Source organism: Solenopsis invicta, chromosome 11 (assembly GCF_016802725.1).
Source record: "Solenopsis invicta isolate M01_SB chromosome 11, UNIL_Sinv_3.0, whole genome shotgun sequence".
Lineage (NCBI taxonomy): Eukaryota > Metazoa > Arthropoda > Insecta > Hymenoptera > Formicidae > Solenopsis > Solenopsis invicta.
In genome coordinates, this window is record NC_052674.1 from 7,191,733 (window position 1) to 7,207,785 (window position 16,053).

Here is a 16,053-nt window from a genome sequence, read left to right on the forward strand (position 1 = left end):
AAAATTGAGCACGAATTTTCCGACAATCTCGAAAAAGGAGCTTTAAGAAAAAGTACGAATTTAATTGGTCCACCGTGTTAAACGATGTATGTCCTGTAAAATAAAAATAGACGCCAGTCGTCTTCCTCTCTTCCACTTCTTTATTTGCGTTCGACTGATTCGCGATCAGTCCTCTCCCGTTTAGAACCGGCAGGCATATTTGGGTATAGCTGCACAAGCACTCTCACTAATTTCTAATTCCGTTCGGAAAAGAGATGCGAAAGGAGCACTTCTAAAATTAACTCTCTTCGAGCCAGGGCATTGGCAAACTTGGGCATGATGTCGCCAACGCGCTAAGAATAAAAGGATAGAACGGAACCGAGGACTCGCGATTTTTATCGTTCGCTGAGTTTAAGTCCCGGATCGTTTCAACGAGAGATTCGATCGCGGGGTCGGATTCATATCGCTCGCCCGCACAACAAGTGTTTAGTCGCGCAGCGCGTTGGCAACATCATACACGGCATCACCAAACCTTAAAGCATGCACGCATTGTCAATGTCCTGTTATTGAATCAATGCATGCCTCTTAGTGCTCCTTTAGTGGGACAAAGACGTAAGGGCGAAAAGCAAATGTTCAGACAAAAATTTGAATGATTTGAGTTTCTCCAAAAGTATTTCAATATACATACCATTCTATATGTTACGCTAAAAATTGAATCGGATTTCACACATCTTTTATGTCCCTGTCGTCTTTTCTCGACACATACCCCTTTCAATCAATTTCCTGAGAAATTAAAGCAAGAAAATGGATCAAGCCTTGTTCTTGGCTTTAGATTCGAAAAGCTGGACATTACGCCGAAAAGCGCGCAGAAAATTAAGCCTGTCCTCGAGAGGTGGATGAAGGAGGCGGAAGAGAGGTGAGTAATACTCCTACAATATCTTAAGAATTATCGCACGAGTACCGTGAGAAAATGTTTTTATTCAAAAAAAGATGTTCAACATATATTTATGCCGGAAGAGTATCGTAAATGCAACGTTCCTTTCGACGTCCCATAAACACTCTATAATTAATATAAATAAAAAAGTAAAATTCTCCAATCGGAGAGAGAAAGAGAGAGAGAGAGACTTTCTCAATTGCAAGTCAAGTTCTTTAACGTTGTATTTCTGATACACGATTATTTCGCAATCGTCCAGTGCGGCCTCGACTTCGCGTCTGCGCGTCGACGCGAGAGCGTGCGAACGCGTGCGTGCTAATTGGTAATTCGCTAATTGAATCCACCTGATTAATTGCGGATCCGCGTTTAATAAATATGTGGAATGTTAATTAGAATGGGAGAAACCGTTACCGCGCGATCGCGAGACGGCTACTCGCTCGCGGCAGCAGCGCAATGCGACCAATGCGGTGGCTCTGCTGTGACGCGAAAGATACTACCGATCCTCCCTAAGAATCTCGGGCTACGTATTCACAAGGTGTAAATTTTATGAGACGATAAAATCTAATGAACTTTATACGCCGCGAGCTAATCAGGAATCCATGTATAGTAGCGCTACGATTAAAACGCACCGCGATACGGTTTTGACATTACTGCATTAACGCATTCTTCGCTCATGCGGCAATTTTTTAAAAATAAGATTGAATATTAAATTTATTACAGTTAAATAGTATCTACGTTATTATTATTGAGTTGTATATCTCTGATTTCTATCTGTTCATCATTATCGTAATCCTGTTTATCAAAAGAGACTGAATATTATTCAGTTCGTATTCACACACGTAGTTTTCCATTTAACTCATACATGACTGTGTAAATCTTTTTATGCAAGAGTATAAAAAAAATATACGTGCAATTTGAATTATCGCATTTAGCGTCAAGTATGAGGAATATGAATATGAATATGAATATGGGACAGATCTGTAAAACGTGCTTGCCAAGTTTCGTGCCTATATTTGCAATTGCGAGGATAAGTCGACCAGAAGAAGAAATATGACTGCATTAAATAGCCGCATTCGCATAAAAAAAAATAATAACAAACGAAATACTTGACTATCATTCGCGATAATAATCGCTACGCTTCGGTCTACAAAAGAAACGCGCGGCACGCGTGGAATAATCGAATGATTCGATGACGGAAGCGGTGCAGGGTAGGGTCGTTTCTCTTTTCACGAGAGCAAGCCAGCAACAATGACCCATCCTGCATTCGCGCGGCGTAGAGCTAAGCGTCGACCGTGCGCCGGCCGCGTCCGGGAAAAATGAAAGCGGCTAGTTTATGCGGTGCACGTGCACGATTTATCTGCCGAGTAATTAAACTGTGGACTAATTAAAATCAGGTTTCTGATGTACCTCTCCCCCGGCGTCGCTCCTCCTACCTACACGCCACCGCCGCCGTCACCTCACTCTTACCCGCAGCGGCATCGCGGAGCGGCGCGACGCTCTCTCTGTCATTCTTTCCGCTCACGCAGCCTCCATTCCTCCACCTTCCTACTGTTTCCGTCTTTCTTCTACCTTTCGTGTTCGAACTTCTCCGCGCGTCTCCCTTTCCCTACCTACACGCAACTACGACGTGTAACACCCACGTACGAGCTTACACGCAGCTTTCACGTTGCCTTGCGTATTAACTCACGTTTACTTCTCTCCTCTTTCTTCGCCTTCCTCTTTCCCTCTTTCCCTCTTTCCCTCTTTCTCCCCTTTCTTGCGCCTGGCGTTGTTTCTCCATTGCGCTCACCGGTCACCAACGCATACCAACGACGACGTGGCATCCAAACCCCCGTCGAATCGTCGCGTCGCGTCGCGTCACATCGCGTCGCCTCGTCTCGCGTCGCGTCGCGTCGCGTCGGTTCTTCGCGCTCTCGCCGACTTCTCCATTAGCATATTGTTTTCGCGAATTCGACGAAATATTACCGCGCGATGCTAATGGCCCGCCGTGTACTTTTTTCGACTCGACAGTTGGTCATTTGGAGTTAAATTAAAAACATAAATTTTGAGCCGGTACCGCGACTGTACCACCATCGGTCTGCTCCCCGATCCCGCTGCCACACCATACTCGCTTCTCATCGCTCACCCGGGAGTCCCAACAGAAGTTCTCCTGTTTACTGTCGTGGTCGCGGGCTTTTTCCATGTTGCGCCCCGCGTCGCACCACCCGATAATGCTAGCCGTCAAATGAAATTATGTCGACTAGTCGCGCGACGCCAAAAAAGTTTGCGTACTCTCGACTCGAGACTTTCGAGATCGAATCTTTTCTAATGTAAATTTCCTCTAAGTTATTTAGTCAATATCGAACCTCAAGAAATGATGTCTAGAATTGTCGCATCAAATAATTCATTGATTCTTTAATTAAATTCATAGTTAATACAAATTAATATCTTGCATTCATTTAATTAGAAAAACATTAACGAATGTCGATTTCATTGTTCGATAATTTATGCAATTATTTAAAATTTTATATTAATCTACTCGACCCTATTCTGCTCTTCGATAAGGATAACAGACTTAAGCAAACAGATACAGAAATTTATTCATGCTGGCGAATAAATCTCATAAGAATTTTTAATTTAATTTTAAAAGAACTGTTCACGATTATAACATCTTTAATACGTAAAAATCGCAATGATAACATTGATAATAATAAAAATGCACGGTAAAATCGCGACGCTTGCTTGCACCTTCTTAATATTTAAGAATGTGAAAACGGACGATATCTGAATATAGAAATTGCCCGAGATTCGATGAGCTTGGATAACGAATGAAATAAAAGTTCTCGAGTTTGAAAGCGCCGCGGCTATTCGATCGCTAATTTTATTTGAGTCGACGCCGACACCGTAGCCGCTGCCACCGCGAGTTCTATTTCGCGATACGTGGAGTAAGTTCGACTCGTGAATCAACCGGAGTGTGTACTCGGGGAAAAATCCAATACCGGACCGGGATATTTGCGACCGAACGTGTCCGAGCACGAATATCGTGACGCCGGTGATTTCCTTTTTTAATCAGTATCCTATTTCGCGCTAACGTAATTACGAACGTGCAAAACAGTAAACAGAATTATTTTTTTCATATTGGATTTATAACAATATTTCATAAACCACAGGAGAAATTTTGAGCCCGGCGTAGACTCACGGACGTAATTAATTATTGTAAAAACATGACGATTAACCGACCAGACTATTAAGTGGGATCCTATTTCGCGATTCATAATCTTAACGACTAGGAATGCATATATATATTTTTTCACGAAAATATCACGCGCGGCGGTAACGTTACTATAACGCCGATGATGCAATCTTCCGAATTTGAGCAAGAGTAGTACATCTGATTCCAGGTACAAGAGCGGCGTAAATCATCTGACGGACTTCATCGGGGTCGAACCGAGCAAGAAGCGAAAACGGCGGACCTCCTTTACCCCCCAGGCTTTGGAATTGCTGAACGCACATTTTGACAGGAACACTCATCCTACTGGTTAGTTCCGCCCTACGTCTATCTGTTATGATTAAACCTTTCGCTATTTGGAAGAATTTTATTAAATCTGCGGAGTTATCTCGCACAGTGTAACTATAACGCATTGAAACTTTCTATTCTTTCTTTTTCTTTGCAGGTAACGAAATCACGACTTTAGCGCATCGATTAGGTTACGATAGGGAGGTGATAAGAATCTGGTTCTGCAACAAGAGACAAGCCCTGAAGAATACGGTGCGGATGATGTCGAAGGGTGTTGTATAGGGACCGACTACGTCTACCGAGCAATCGGGCAGCATATGAGAAAAGTTTCAGACTACGGACGATGAAGAACACGCTTCGTGAAATTTTCCAGTCTCGCGTTTCCTCTAGCATAAATAAATAAACAATTTTAACGCGAGAACAATTTTCCGTGGTTTGTTACGATAATAAATAAGCGTTTACTAAAGAAAGCCACATTTATCAAATTCGCTCCGACACGGAAAAATCGTTCTAGATCGAAGCGAAGTCCTTCGAATATTGTGATCGCAGGTGTATACGACATCTATATATGTAAATAGCTTTAATCTACGAATATGTGATGTATACATGAGTCGAATATCGAAAATTGATAATCTGAAATCGTTGTCTCTCATTTGGTACCAATCCGTCGCGCGCTTCCAATTTTCATAGATATATATCCACCGGAAAACACTGACTAACTGATCCAGTTTCGAGTTTTGAACGAATGGACTATCGGCAATTGGTAAGCATTAATGAACCGATGGACGTAAATGCCTCGATGATCGAAATTACACGAACAGTTTGTCACAAGCAACTATAGAAAAATCGCTTCTAGGCTTCTCTAATTAATTAGTTGCTTGATTGCAGCACTTGTCGGGACACGTATGTTTTTTTCGAAATACAATCTGTCAAAACAATTTCCGAACAGAAAAAAAAGTATGTAAATCGTCGTACGAATAATAGTTAATAAAAATTTAGCCATCTTTAAAATGGTTATTTACAATACTAGCACGTAAGCGGCGAACGTTTAAACAACTACGTACAATTGATTCCTAAACTGGCGGAACAATCGAAAAAAAATGCATTCAAAATGGAAATACTCGAAGGGTAGCAATCTTCTGCGCGCAATAAAAACTGTGACTGTGTCCGTTCGGGGAATCTTGAGATATCATTGTCGCTCGTTGAGTTGCGCAAATAAAAATATCGCTTAAATAACAAATACAAAATAAAATCATTGTCTCTATTGATTATAATATCATCCCTTGCATATATTATATATACATATATATATACACTGTTATAACGAGCACGATAATATTTCTATCGTAACTTCGGTAACAAATCAGTCGAGAGTTTTTGATGCGCGCGAGATTTGTAAATTACAAGTGTATTTAGAAATCAATGAAATTCCTTTAGTGACTAAATAATGCAATAACGTCTTTGAAAGTATGCTATAAACGATTATATATCACACGCCGCTCCTGAAATTATATTTAATCCTGTAGGAAAAGCAAGAGAAAAAGAGAGAGAGAGAGAGAGAGAGAGAGAGAAAGAGAGAGAGTGAGAGAGAAAGAGAGGGAGAGAAAGAGATGCAGTTAGGAACAGACAAGATTCGAGTTTCTGCTGAAAACTAGTCCGTGATAATCTGCCATATAAGACGTATACGTGTTAAACGAGCACGCATCCTCCGTTCCTATACATATATGCGATCCGCTTATTCGCTAAATAACGATAAAGCTCGGACGAAAACTTCGATTTTATCAGAGCTCGAATTCGATCTGCGGGGATATTCGAACGAACATAATTCTTCGACCGCGAAATACGCTTCTGCGTCCTTGTTCCTTTATTTTAATTTCGTATTTACAATCGCGAAAGAAAAAAAAAAAAAAAATTGAAAGCACTGGAACAATTTCTTCGAGTATGCGTACAGTGAAAAAAAGATTGCAGATGCGTGATTTTGAAATCGAAGAATTATTTATACATTAGTGTCTTTCTTGAAAAAAAAAAAAATCATAATCGTAAATAAATACGTGACCATGTAAAGTCGCCTCATACACATAGTGACTTTTAGACGTTTGATTTTGCATTAAGTTAACGCAATCGTTTAGCAACAAGCGCTCGACACCCCGCAGTCGTTTTCACGCGTAAAAGGATATTTAAACGAAGCTCTTAAAGTACGGTTTTCTTAATACTTAGCAGACGCGTACATTTAATGAATAAGAACTGTGCATAAAATGTACTTCATCCTCTTTATAATGGGCTATTCATTACGATAATATTATGAAATCTCTAACTTGACGAGTAGCTAGGGGCGCAAGGGTAGCATGTACATATTACGATATATCTAGACATTGTAATATTATAATTAACTTTTATTATTATAGCTATAAAATAGCTGAATTCATGCAAAGAAAATTTACATGGTTAAAAAAATAATAAATTTCTAAAAGTAAATAATATTTTAAGGTTTTACTTTTAAGCCTGAGACGAGCAAAGTGATCTGTTCCTAAAATGTATTATATAAATAAAAGAGAGTATGAAAGGCGCGAGGAAGGTGAGGTGAGGGTCGGAAAAAAGATATATGACGGAGTAAAACGCAAAATTCAAAATTTTTTATTAAGGGGTGAGATGTGTATGTTATCCTTTTTGATAAAAGAGCGAAAATGTTTGTACAGAAATATTCCGGTTATTAAATTTTGTTATATGAGCGAGAAAGGGTGAAGGAGAGAAAAAGAGAGAAAGAAAAAGCAAAGCGTCGAAAAAGGTCCGCGGTAGTGATAAAAATAAAAAACGCGAAGACGGTTTAAGAATTATGTGTATTTTCTTCGTGAAATTGAAATATTCAAATAGATCCTTACGAAAATATAAACATGAGTATTACAAAAAAAAAGTGAATTGTATTCGTGAGTGTCATATTAAGGAAGATAGATCCACGGGCGAATGTTTTATAGCAGTTTCCAGCTGAATTGTTCGCCTTGTCCGGTAATTTTCGTAAATTAAAACTAGACGAAACGAGAAACGGGTAGATACTTTACAACTGCGCGCGTACAATAAAGAAGAAAGAAATACCCTCTAAAAAGAACCATGTCGAGATACGAAATATAAAGTCACAAATCAATAAGAGGAAACTGCTCATGAAACATTGCCCAGCGAAACCAAAGTTCCTACTACGTTTTATAAAGTATATAACTAAACTGCAGAACTTGAATTGTAAATACGATGAATGCAAAGTTAAGCTAATAATCACGATACAATCAGCAATTTAACGATGCTAAACTACAATTCGCCGATCAATTGATTCGACATTGCCGTTATCGGAAAACGTCGGTCGGTCTATGAGAAAATCACGCAGCTCGGTAATCTGCCTTCGCCCGAAGGCGGGAATCAATTGATCTCGGCAACGAAATAAACACACAGTCGGCAATTAAGCACATAAGTATACAATTAAACTAAGCAGCCGTAGCTTTAGCTTGAATGTTAGCACCTAGGCACATGATGTAACATTAAATTACGTATTTAAAATGAAGGACAAGAATCTTAGCCGTTAAGCGAATACCTGTGTAAAATTTAGTAGGTGTCCACAAAAATAAAATAAAAACATATATTGTGGTACAAATAACAAAAGGTCGTATCCATAATTCTTTGTGATTAAAACTTATTTCGATTTCAGATGAGTAACTGTTATATCATATGCATGTCTTCTTTATAATTATAATTATATTTGTAATTATTAAATGAAATTTGTAACATCAGTTCTAAAATATTACGCTAAACTTCTTAAATTTCGTCTTCGTGACAAAGTTATTTTATTTAAAAAACTTTTTTTTCTTATTTTAGTAATTTCAGGTACATGCAGTAGAGTGCATTTTATTTTTTATATATTTTAATAACAGAATTAGCATAAAGAAATTTTAGGCGCGTTTCAAAGATTTTTTTAAATTTTTCCGTCAAATTTTTTTTGACATTTTTTGATAATATCAAAAGATAAAAATATTTCGACAGTTTCCTACAATTCCGTCAACTGAAAAAGACGATACCTTATTGCTACTACTACACTTTATCGATTGATCTCTTTGTTAGCCATTAACTCAACATCACGCTTATCTTCAGAAACAGTTCTCTCCACCCGAATGCCTGACCACTCGATAACACCGAAACCAACCATTCCAACGCACAATATTCCGATTAAAAGATACAGCTTCATATACGTGCACAGATATGGGCTGTACACGTACGTTATCACTGAACCAGTGGACTCCCACAAACGGAAATTTGAAAAAGCTGCTTCTTCTCGACCAGGAAATAATATACCACTTAAAGCTGAAAATTGCAAGCATTATTATTTGTTAAACATTAAATTATTGTAACTATATTTGTTAATAATTTCTTCAAAAAGACATACACACACACACACACAAAGAAAAATTTGTTATACTATTGGTTGGTATAATACCATCAGAGATATTCATCTACTGGTATACAATTTTACATACAACAAATAAACTAGGAAATTCGACTTAATGATCACACAATAAATTGGCAATTATTAAAAATATGCGATATATACATTATGTATAAAACTGTTGGTTAATAGTAAGCAATTGAACATGCACTTATATTTTGGCTCTGTGCGGTATATTTATTTTTCTTACCATTAACTTGCACTAGCCAGATCGAATCGCACACACCCCATAAACCCGACAACAGAAAGAAGACGATACCCTGTTCTGGTGTCGGGTTCCACTGTAACATAAAGATGAAAAGACTTAAGTGCAAACAAAAAGCAAAAATCATCACGGGTTTTCTTCCAGTCAATTTCACGACGGCTCCTGTAGCGAGCGCAGCTATGGCATTTGTGATACCAAAACATATCATCACGTAACCGATATTACTTATTCCCCAAGCACAGGAAACGAATGACTGTAATAAATATGAAATATTATCGCTGTGTTATATAAAAATAAAAAATATAAAAATAATAAAAAAAAATTCTCCTATTATTAATAATATAAATAAAAATCTCATTTCTTAAATTATTTTGCTCTTATAAATAGCTACTAACTGCGCTATAATCAGCAAATAAAAACGCTTGTTCGGCCCCGATAAACAACGTTATCGGCAATATTAAAAGTTGATTCTTCTCTTTCAATAGTTTTAATGTCACGGCCAAGAGCTTGAATCCAGACGTTCCTTTCACCAAGCGGGCTCTATTTCTATCGTATCTATAAAATGGAAACAGCGTCAAGAAATGTCTTGTACAGTATATACTATAACTCGTGTTATGCAATTCGTCATTCGTTATTTAAATACGATATAAATATTTTTATAATATCTGTAACTGTAATAGTTTATAGTAATAGTTTATATAAATCTATATTAATGATAAACACAAAATACAATATAAATGTAAAATTGTACCTAGATAAGGGATCGACGGCGAATGCAATTATTAGACAAGCTAATATCATACAGCCTAAATAAATTCCAGAAATAAGATATATTCGTTCTGCCGGAGGTCGTAGCAGATTCGGATTTTCGTTTTCCGCAGACACTCCGCAGAAATTTGCTCCGCAAATCTCGGCCACGATGCTACTGTTCAGAGTCACGTTCGTATCGACCGTGTCGATTCCGTACGAAAGAACTGTAATTGTAGGAAAAACGTTAACAGAAATAAAAAAGATGCTAATCGATTACTAATAACAGCAAAAACACTTCTGTACAAATACCTTCGCCACGGAATTTGCAGCTGCATTAAAAAATTAGAGAATCATACGTTATAAGAATAGAAACTATCTATTATTACGCTGATAATCGAATAAACGTGTTAAAATGTGTTTCAAAAGACCGAAATATGGTCATTAGAATGCCCGACCCAACTTGGTTACTGCGCAGCTTGCATTCACAGTTTCACAATCCCGTGATTCGCGGCGGTAGCAACACTTAATTTCGTTTTCATCGGCGCTCGCGTTTTTATGGCTTAGCAGCCACGCATTTATACACGCTTCCGCAAAGATTGCACAAACTGCAGGCAAACTTTTTTGCGTCGTTTGTGCCGGTTCATGATTTCATAATCATTTATTTCTCGCTTATTGAAGTATAATTAAACAATTGTAACAAAAATTTATTTTATCCAGAAACTCGAACAAAAAGGCATGTTATTACGTTTCTCATTTCAAGAAAATTGTAAAAAGTTTGTCTTTATTATATATTATTATTTTAGTAGACTCGACATAGCTTTTATCAGTTCTCTTCGTATCTCAATAAAAGTAGTGAAAAACTGCGTTATGCGAAGAAATCACAAATAAAATAATAATTAAATTATTATTTTATTTGTGATTTCTTCTATAACTAAATTAAACTTACATAAAACAAGTCACTAAATATTTACATATTAATAAAATTCTTGTACAGTTTGTTAGTATTCACATGGCACAACTATTTTACATATACTATGAAGACATCGCAAAGCAATTATAGATTCATTTTTACGTCATCAAAATTAACATTTGCGAAACGAAACGCTGGCCAAGTCGACAGCAGACATGAATAATATGCTAATAATAACTTTCTCAATGCATTTAATCCCTGAAATATAAATTTGACAGCCGCATATGTCCATAAGCCGTATATCCATAATAGCGACCCACCTGCTGAAGATATAAGATTTCCCCACACCTGTGCCATTTGATAAAACATGAAGAAAAGACCAAAGAATCTTGTAACAAGGACATCCGCAGCTATATCTGAAATGGTCGAGTAAGCTTCTGCCGCAACGGTTAAATAAGTACATTTTGCGCACCAAAGCGGTCCACCGCCTAATCCAACCAATAATCCAGCGGGAATCATGGTATAAAATTTGGGATAAAACTGCGAAACTATAAAAGGCATGTAAGCCATTATAGAAACCGACATTGTCCATTTGCATCCTAACCAACTGGAACAGAATTACATAAATACGGATGAAAAGATTATCCTTATGTTATCTTTTGTTTGTTAATTATATTTATTTAGATCTAATTTAATTCATTGAAAAAATTTAATCCAATAATTAGATCATTTTTTAAAAATATAGCAAAGGTGTTTATGAAATTAATTATGAAGATTAAACAAATAAAAATAAGTAAATATCAATATATATATATATATATATATAAGACGATATGCACTAAAAGCTTATGGTTTTAGACTACATTAACTAGGAAGATGTCATACTGAATCCTCCCGCAGACATCCAGACATGTTCGTTTCACTCTTGTCTAATGCCAGAACCCGCAGGGGTTTCGTGTAACGTAATTTCGGACCAAGGTGAAAACGACAACGCATAATAAAGTTTAGTACCGTGGGAATGCGTACAGAACTCTAGGCATCTGTATATTTCACGTATATGGGAAACACATCAAACATTTCCGGTGTCTATGATGATTGACGACATTTTTTAGAAACTTTCTATTCATTTTACGGCGATAACAAGTAACAACAATCAGATCTGACGACAGTTCTCCATTTAGATCAAGATGCAAAATATTTATCACGGTATATAACAGACATTATAACAGACAGTGAAAAATATTACTACATCATTATTGTAATAAGTTGCATCAAGCTGACTTATACGAAAGTAAGCGAAACGATACAAATGGTAAACAAGAATATGCATGGAAAGAATTATATTGCTGAAGTGTCAAAAAATTTAGCCAGATACAGATAATGAAAATAATTTGTTGGATCATCAAAATAATTATGAAAGATGCTCAAGCATGATGAGCAATACAGCAAGAAATTTTGACATTCTAGCAACTGGTCTGAGCGTTCTACGTAATTGATAGTCCGACAAAATTATTTTCTAAATATGTAACTAGCTGAATTTTTAGACATTTTAGTAAAATCGTTCTTTCCGTGTATTCATAAACAAAATTACTTGAGCTTTACCTTATGATTAAGGCGGGTAGAAAAATGTTGCTGAAGAGTAGACTGCCATAAATCGCCGACAATGTAAATGTACCTAATGATTGATCTGCGTTGATCGAGCTTTGTAAGTTTGCGGCTCCCATGAAAGCCGTAAAATTCACCATAAAAGCGCAACCAATCACTAAAATATTCTTCATAATTCGCCATCGTTCTGATGGTTCAAAATTCTGGGTTGGCACCTGTATAAATTGTCCCGGTGTCTCGATTTTGTCAATCGTCATAATTCAATGTATTAATTTTCGTTGTATACTTAATATCAATTTCGTCGATTGATAAATTCACTTTTAAAGATGAGTGACTTCTTGTAGATTTCTGCTCGCGTGTGCCCTTCGAAAAATACAAATATAGAAATAGTTTCACAAAACACGTGTGTAAATATTTGCCTATTCATATAGTGAAAGTTGCGATTCATGGAATTTCAACTTTAATTCATCTTTTTAGCTGCAACGTATATTTCAAATCGACTGAATTAATAAACCTCGTTACATCAGCCACGATTTCCATCGCGCAGGATATCGACAAATGATTATGGACTGTGAAATTAAAACCGAAATTGAATATTCACATTTATTCTCGTAACGGTCACGAACCACGCGATTTGTGTAACGGCAATAACGATTTCAAGGTAATCAGCGAACGAGGAAACGGCGTCGGTTACGCTATATATGACAAATTAACATTGTGTTTTTATGGACACGAATACTTTGGTTTCACGCTTTTTGCCACTAATTTTATAATGTCAGCTTTGATCTGTATAGCGCTTCACGTAGGAATGCAGCAACGAAACTCCCAATCCAAGGGGAATTGCATAACTGTTTTCTGTTCAACGCAGCGACGAGAGATACACGGTTGCCCCAGCATCGATAGACAATCTGTCCTTGGAAATAGGTATCCTTGCTCCTTTCACGCACCTTAATCGCACCTGATACAATTTCCATTCCAAGCGTGCACGTCGCTTGGAATATATAACATGCCGATCGGACTGGGACCCTGTCATTCAAAAATAGATGCACACGACAACGCGAAACAAAACAAATTTATCGACGAAATGTCGAACAATATTGCGTAAATATAGTTTGATGAAAATCTGTAACGTAGAAACATTGTTGATTACTGTGCGTACGAGCATTTAACGAATAAATAAATAATAAAAATACACACATATAGATATGTAAATAAATATATATTTACATATAAGTGTATGTGTGTGTGTGTGTGTGTGTGTGTATACTTAGTAATCATTAATTAATATATAAATGTATAAATATACATACACATATATGTACATATTGATAAAAGTTAATTTCATTAATTCTTTAAATCTAATATAAATTTATATTACCAGCTTGTTTACGCCGCAAATTAATTGGATACAAAATTTGTTTAATAATCTTTACTATTTCGTTTGCAACTCGAATATTGTCGTATTGTGCATGAATAATTGTGAATATGCTCGATAATTGTTTTAAAAATAGGAAACGTGATATTGGATGAACAAGGAAGTTGGTGCATACGTAATTAAAATTCATAATATTAACATAACTACGTAGATACGCGGGATAATATAGTCATTCTATTTAGACATTCAATCGTGAAAAACAAATCATGTTTAATGGATGTTGATTAGATCTCATGCTAAGTGATCCTTAAAGCTGCGTGCAACACCACCTTCAACCGTAATCACGACGTTGACCCCGTCTACTGCGAATGCTATATTAATTAAATAATAAGTAGTCACTATTATAACGGTATGTGGTGTATCAATTATGAAGCCGCTATATCGAAGAGTAATAGTCTACGAAAATGAGGACACCCTCGCATACGCGTCCGTACCTATGTCGTGCAGTTCAATTAGCCCCTAGCACATCACTTGTCATTTTCACTCTACGGCCACCGTCGCACACAACTATGTAACTCTATTGGACGGGACTTACGGACAGCAATATGATGATGAAATATTTTACGCCTGATATAAAGCAGAAACGTCAAGAACTCAGAATGCAATCATTCCCATGAAAACTTAGCATCTATTTAAAAGTGATTTGTACGTATGATTTATACATATTTTCTGCATACCGATTTCAAGCGTTTCCTTTCACTGATCACTCGATTTTTGTCATAATTGAGTTTGTGTCGTTTGTGTAAGACATTTTCTTATTAACTAATCACTTATATTATATATTTCAAACATTCTTTTTATATACAATGATTTTTTAGATTATGAATAAATATGATTTTTTACAAATAACACGCAGAAAGAATTCGTGATGCAAAATGTATGTATATATAATCGCTTATAAAATTGTTAATTGGTATGGAAAAATATTTATTTTTACGTAGAATAAATATTTTGGAAATTTCATAAAATTATATGCTTTAAATTTATAGATATTGTACATTTACATTGCGAATACATAAATTAAATGACATGGATTAAATATCAATATAATTTAAAAAGTTACATCTTATTATAAGTTTTAAATCAATTTTATGTCCAATTTTATGTCATCACCTAACATTAGTCTGCTATAAAATCATCACGCAAGTTGTAGAGATAAAAGATAATAGAATTGTGTGATGTTTAATTTTTAATAATCTATTTACTACGGATTTATAAATAAAAAAATTGTTTAATTGAAACGACAACCTATCCACCGTTTCCTCTCATATCACAGCGTTCATCCAGGCTTACCTGCCTCAACCGAGGATTTCCAATTCCACGAAGACGAGGCTTGGATCTTTCCTGATTATCGGCATGCATACGACAACTTTGCATACGTTTATTTAAGCACGGCGAATAAAACGATACTGGAGATAAATCGCGAATGAGCGAACGATCAGATGGTTAGAGCTATTCCCCACTTACATCCACCTCCACGAGATAGGTATGATATATCGGCGACCGGAATCTTGCGCTAGTAGGGATTGTGATGTTTATCGAATCCATGTCGGCTTTCTGTGTTCGAGACACGTGTCACGCCATCGTATCTTAATCGTAAAGCCTTTAAGCCATTTAATCACCTCGGTTAACCATCACCCATTATCCTGCGGTTACGGTCTCAATGATCTCTGCGTGTTCTATGGCGTGAGTTATCTATAACGACTTAGGTAGTCTGAAAGCGGTGACATTTATATTTTCCGATAACAAACAGAACGTCTCAACCCAGAAAAGATTTCTGCAAACAGCCGACCGTATCATTCACGGACATCCATCAAGCATGACGCTGAAATGGAGATTAAACTGAACGAAGAGAAAACATCGAACGGTATGGCCAAACACTATAAATTGTACGAAAGATTAAATCAGAAAGTAAAACACATTCCGCCTAGCTATAAATGTGCGAATTCAGTTTCTGCCACTGACATCGGGAGCATCAATCTGACCTAAATTAGATTTAATCGATGGAACATAATCCACTGAAACTGATTTGATGAAGTTGATTTCAATGATGCGCAATAGGAGATATTCTGACGGCAGCGTTGACCAGAAACGGATACACCGATTGCCCAAATGGCAATCATCATGTGAGCTGGAAATCATGCATGAGGGACATACAGAAATTATAGTAATTAATTACGACAGTGCCACTGCAACGGACGCAAACAGAATACCGATGGACGTCAACTTCATCATCTCGTACAGCTTTCTGTTGAT

General features: G+C 36.6%; 2 protein-coding genes across 5 annotated transcripts in view; one reads left to right on the forward strand and one right to left on the reverse strand.

Annotated features, from left to right (window-relative positions):
* Positions 1-6,440, forward strand: part of LOC105200313 (POU domain, class 6, transcription factor 1) — a 112,299-nt gene extending 105,859 nt beyond the window's left edge. For 2 of the 4 annotated variants that reach the window (XM_011167794.3, XM_011167815.3), the window contains 3 exons: positions 812-895; positions 4,279-4,430; positions 4,567-6,440. In XM_011167794.3, the coding sequence (XP_011166096.1) occupies positions 812-895; positions 4,279-4,430; positions 4,567-4,691 (361 nt within the window). In that variant the 3' untranslated portion in view covers positions 4,692-6,440. The remainder of the gene's footprint in view (positions 1-811; positions 896-4,278; positions 4,431-4,566) is intronic. The other 2 variants (XM_011167808.3, XM_026132499.2) reach the window with 1 other exon arrangement.
* A 787-nt stretch (positions 6,441-7,227) lies between these two features.
* On the reverse strand, positions 7,228-16,053 carry LOC105200715 (UNC93-like protein). Its single transcript, XM_026132500.2, has 7 exons — positions 15,091-16,053; positions 12,360-12,725; positions 11,078-11,364; positions 9,849-10,071; positions 9,493-9,652; positions 9,083-9,350; positions 7,228-8,750 (listed from the first exon to the last, which is right to left on the reverse strand). The coding sequence occupies exons 2-7, from the start codon at positions 12,617-12,619 to the stop codon at positions 8,488-8,490; spliced, it is 1,461 nt and encodes a 486-aa protein (XP_025988285.2). The 5' UTR covers positions 12,620-12,725; positions 15,091-16,053; the 3' UTR covers positions 7,228-8,487.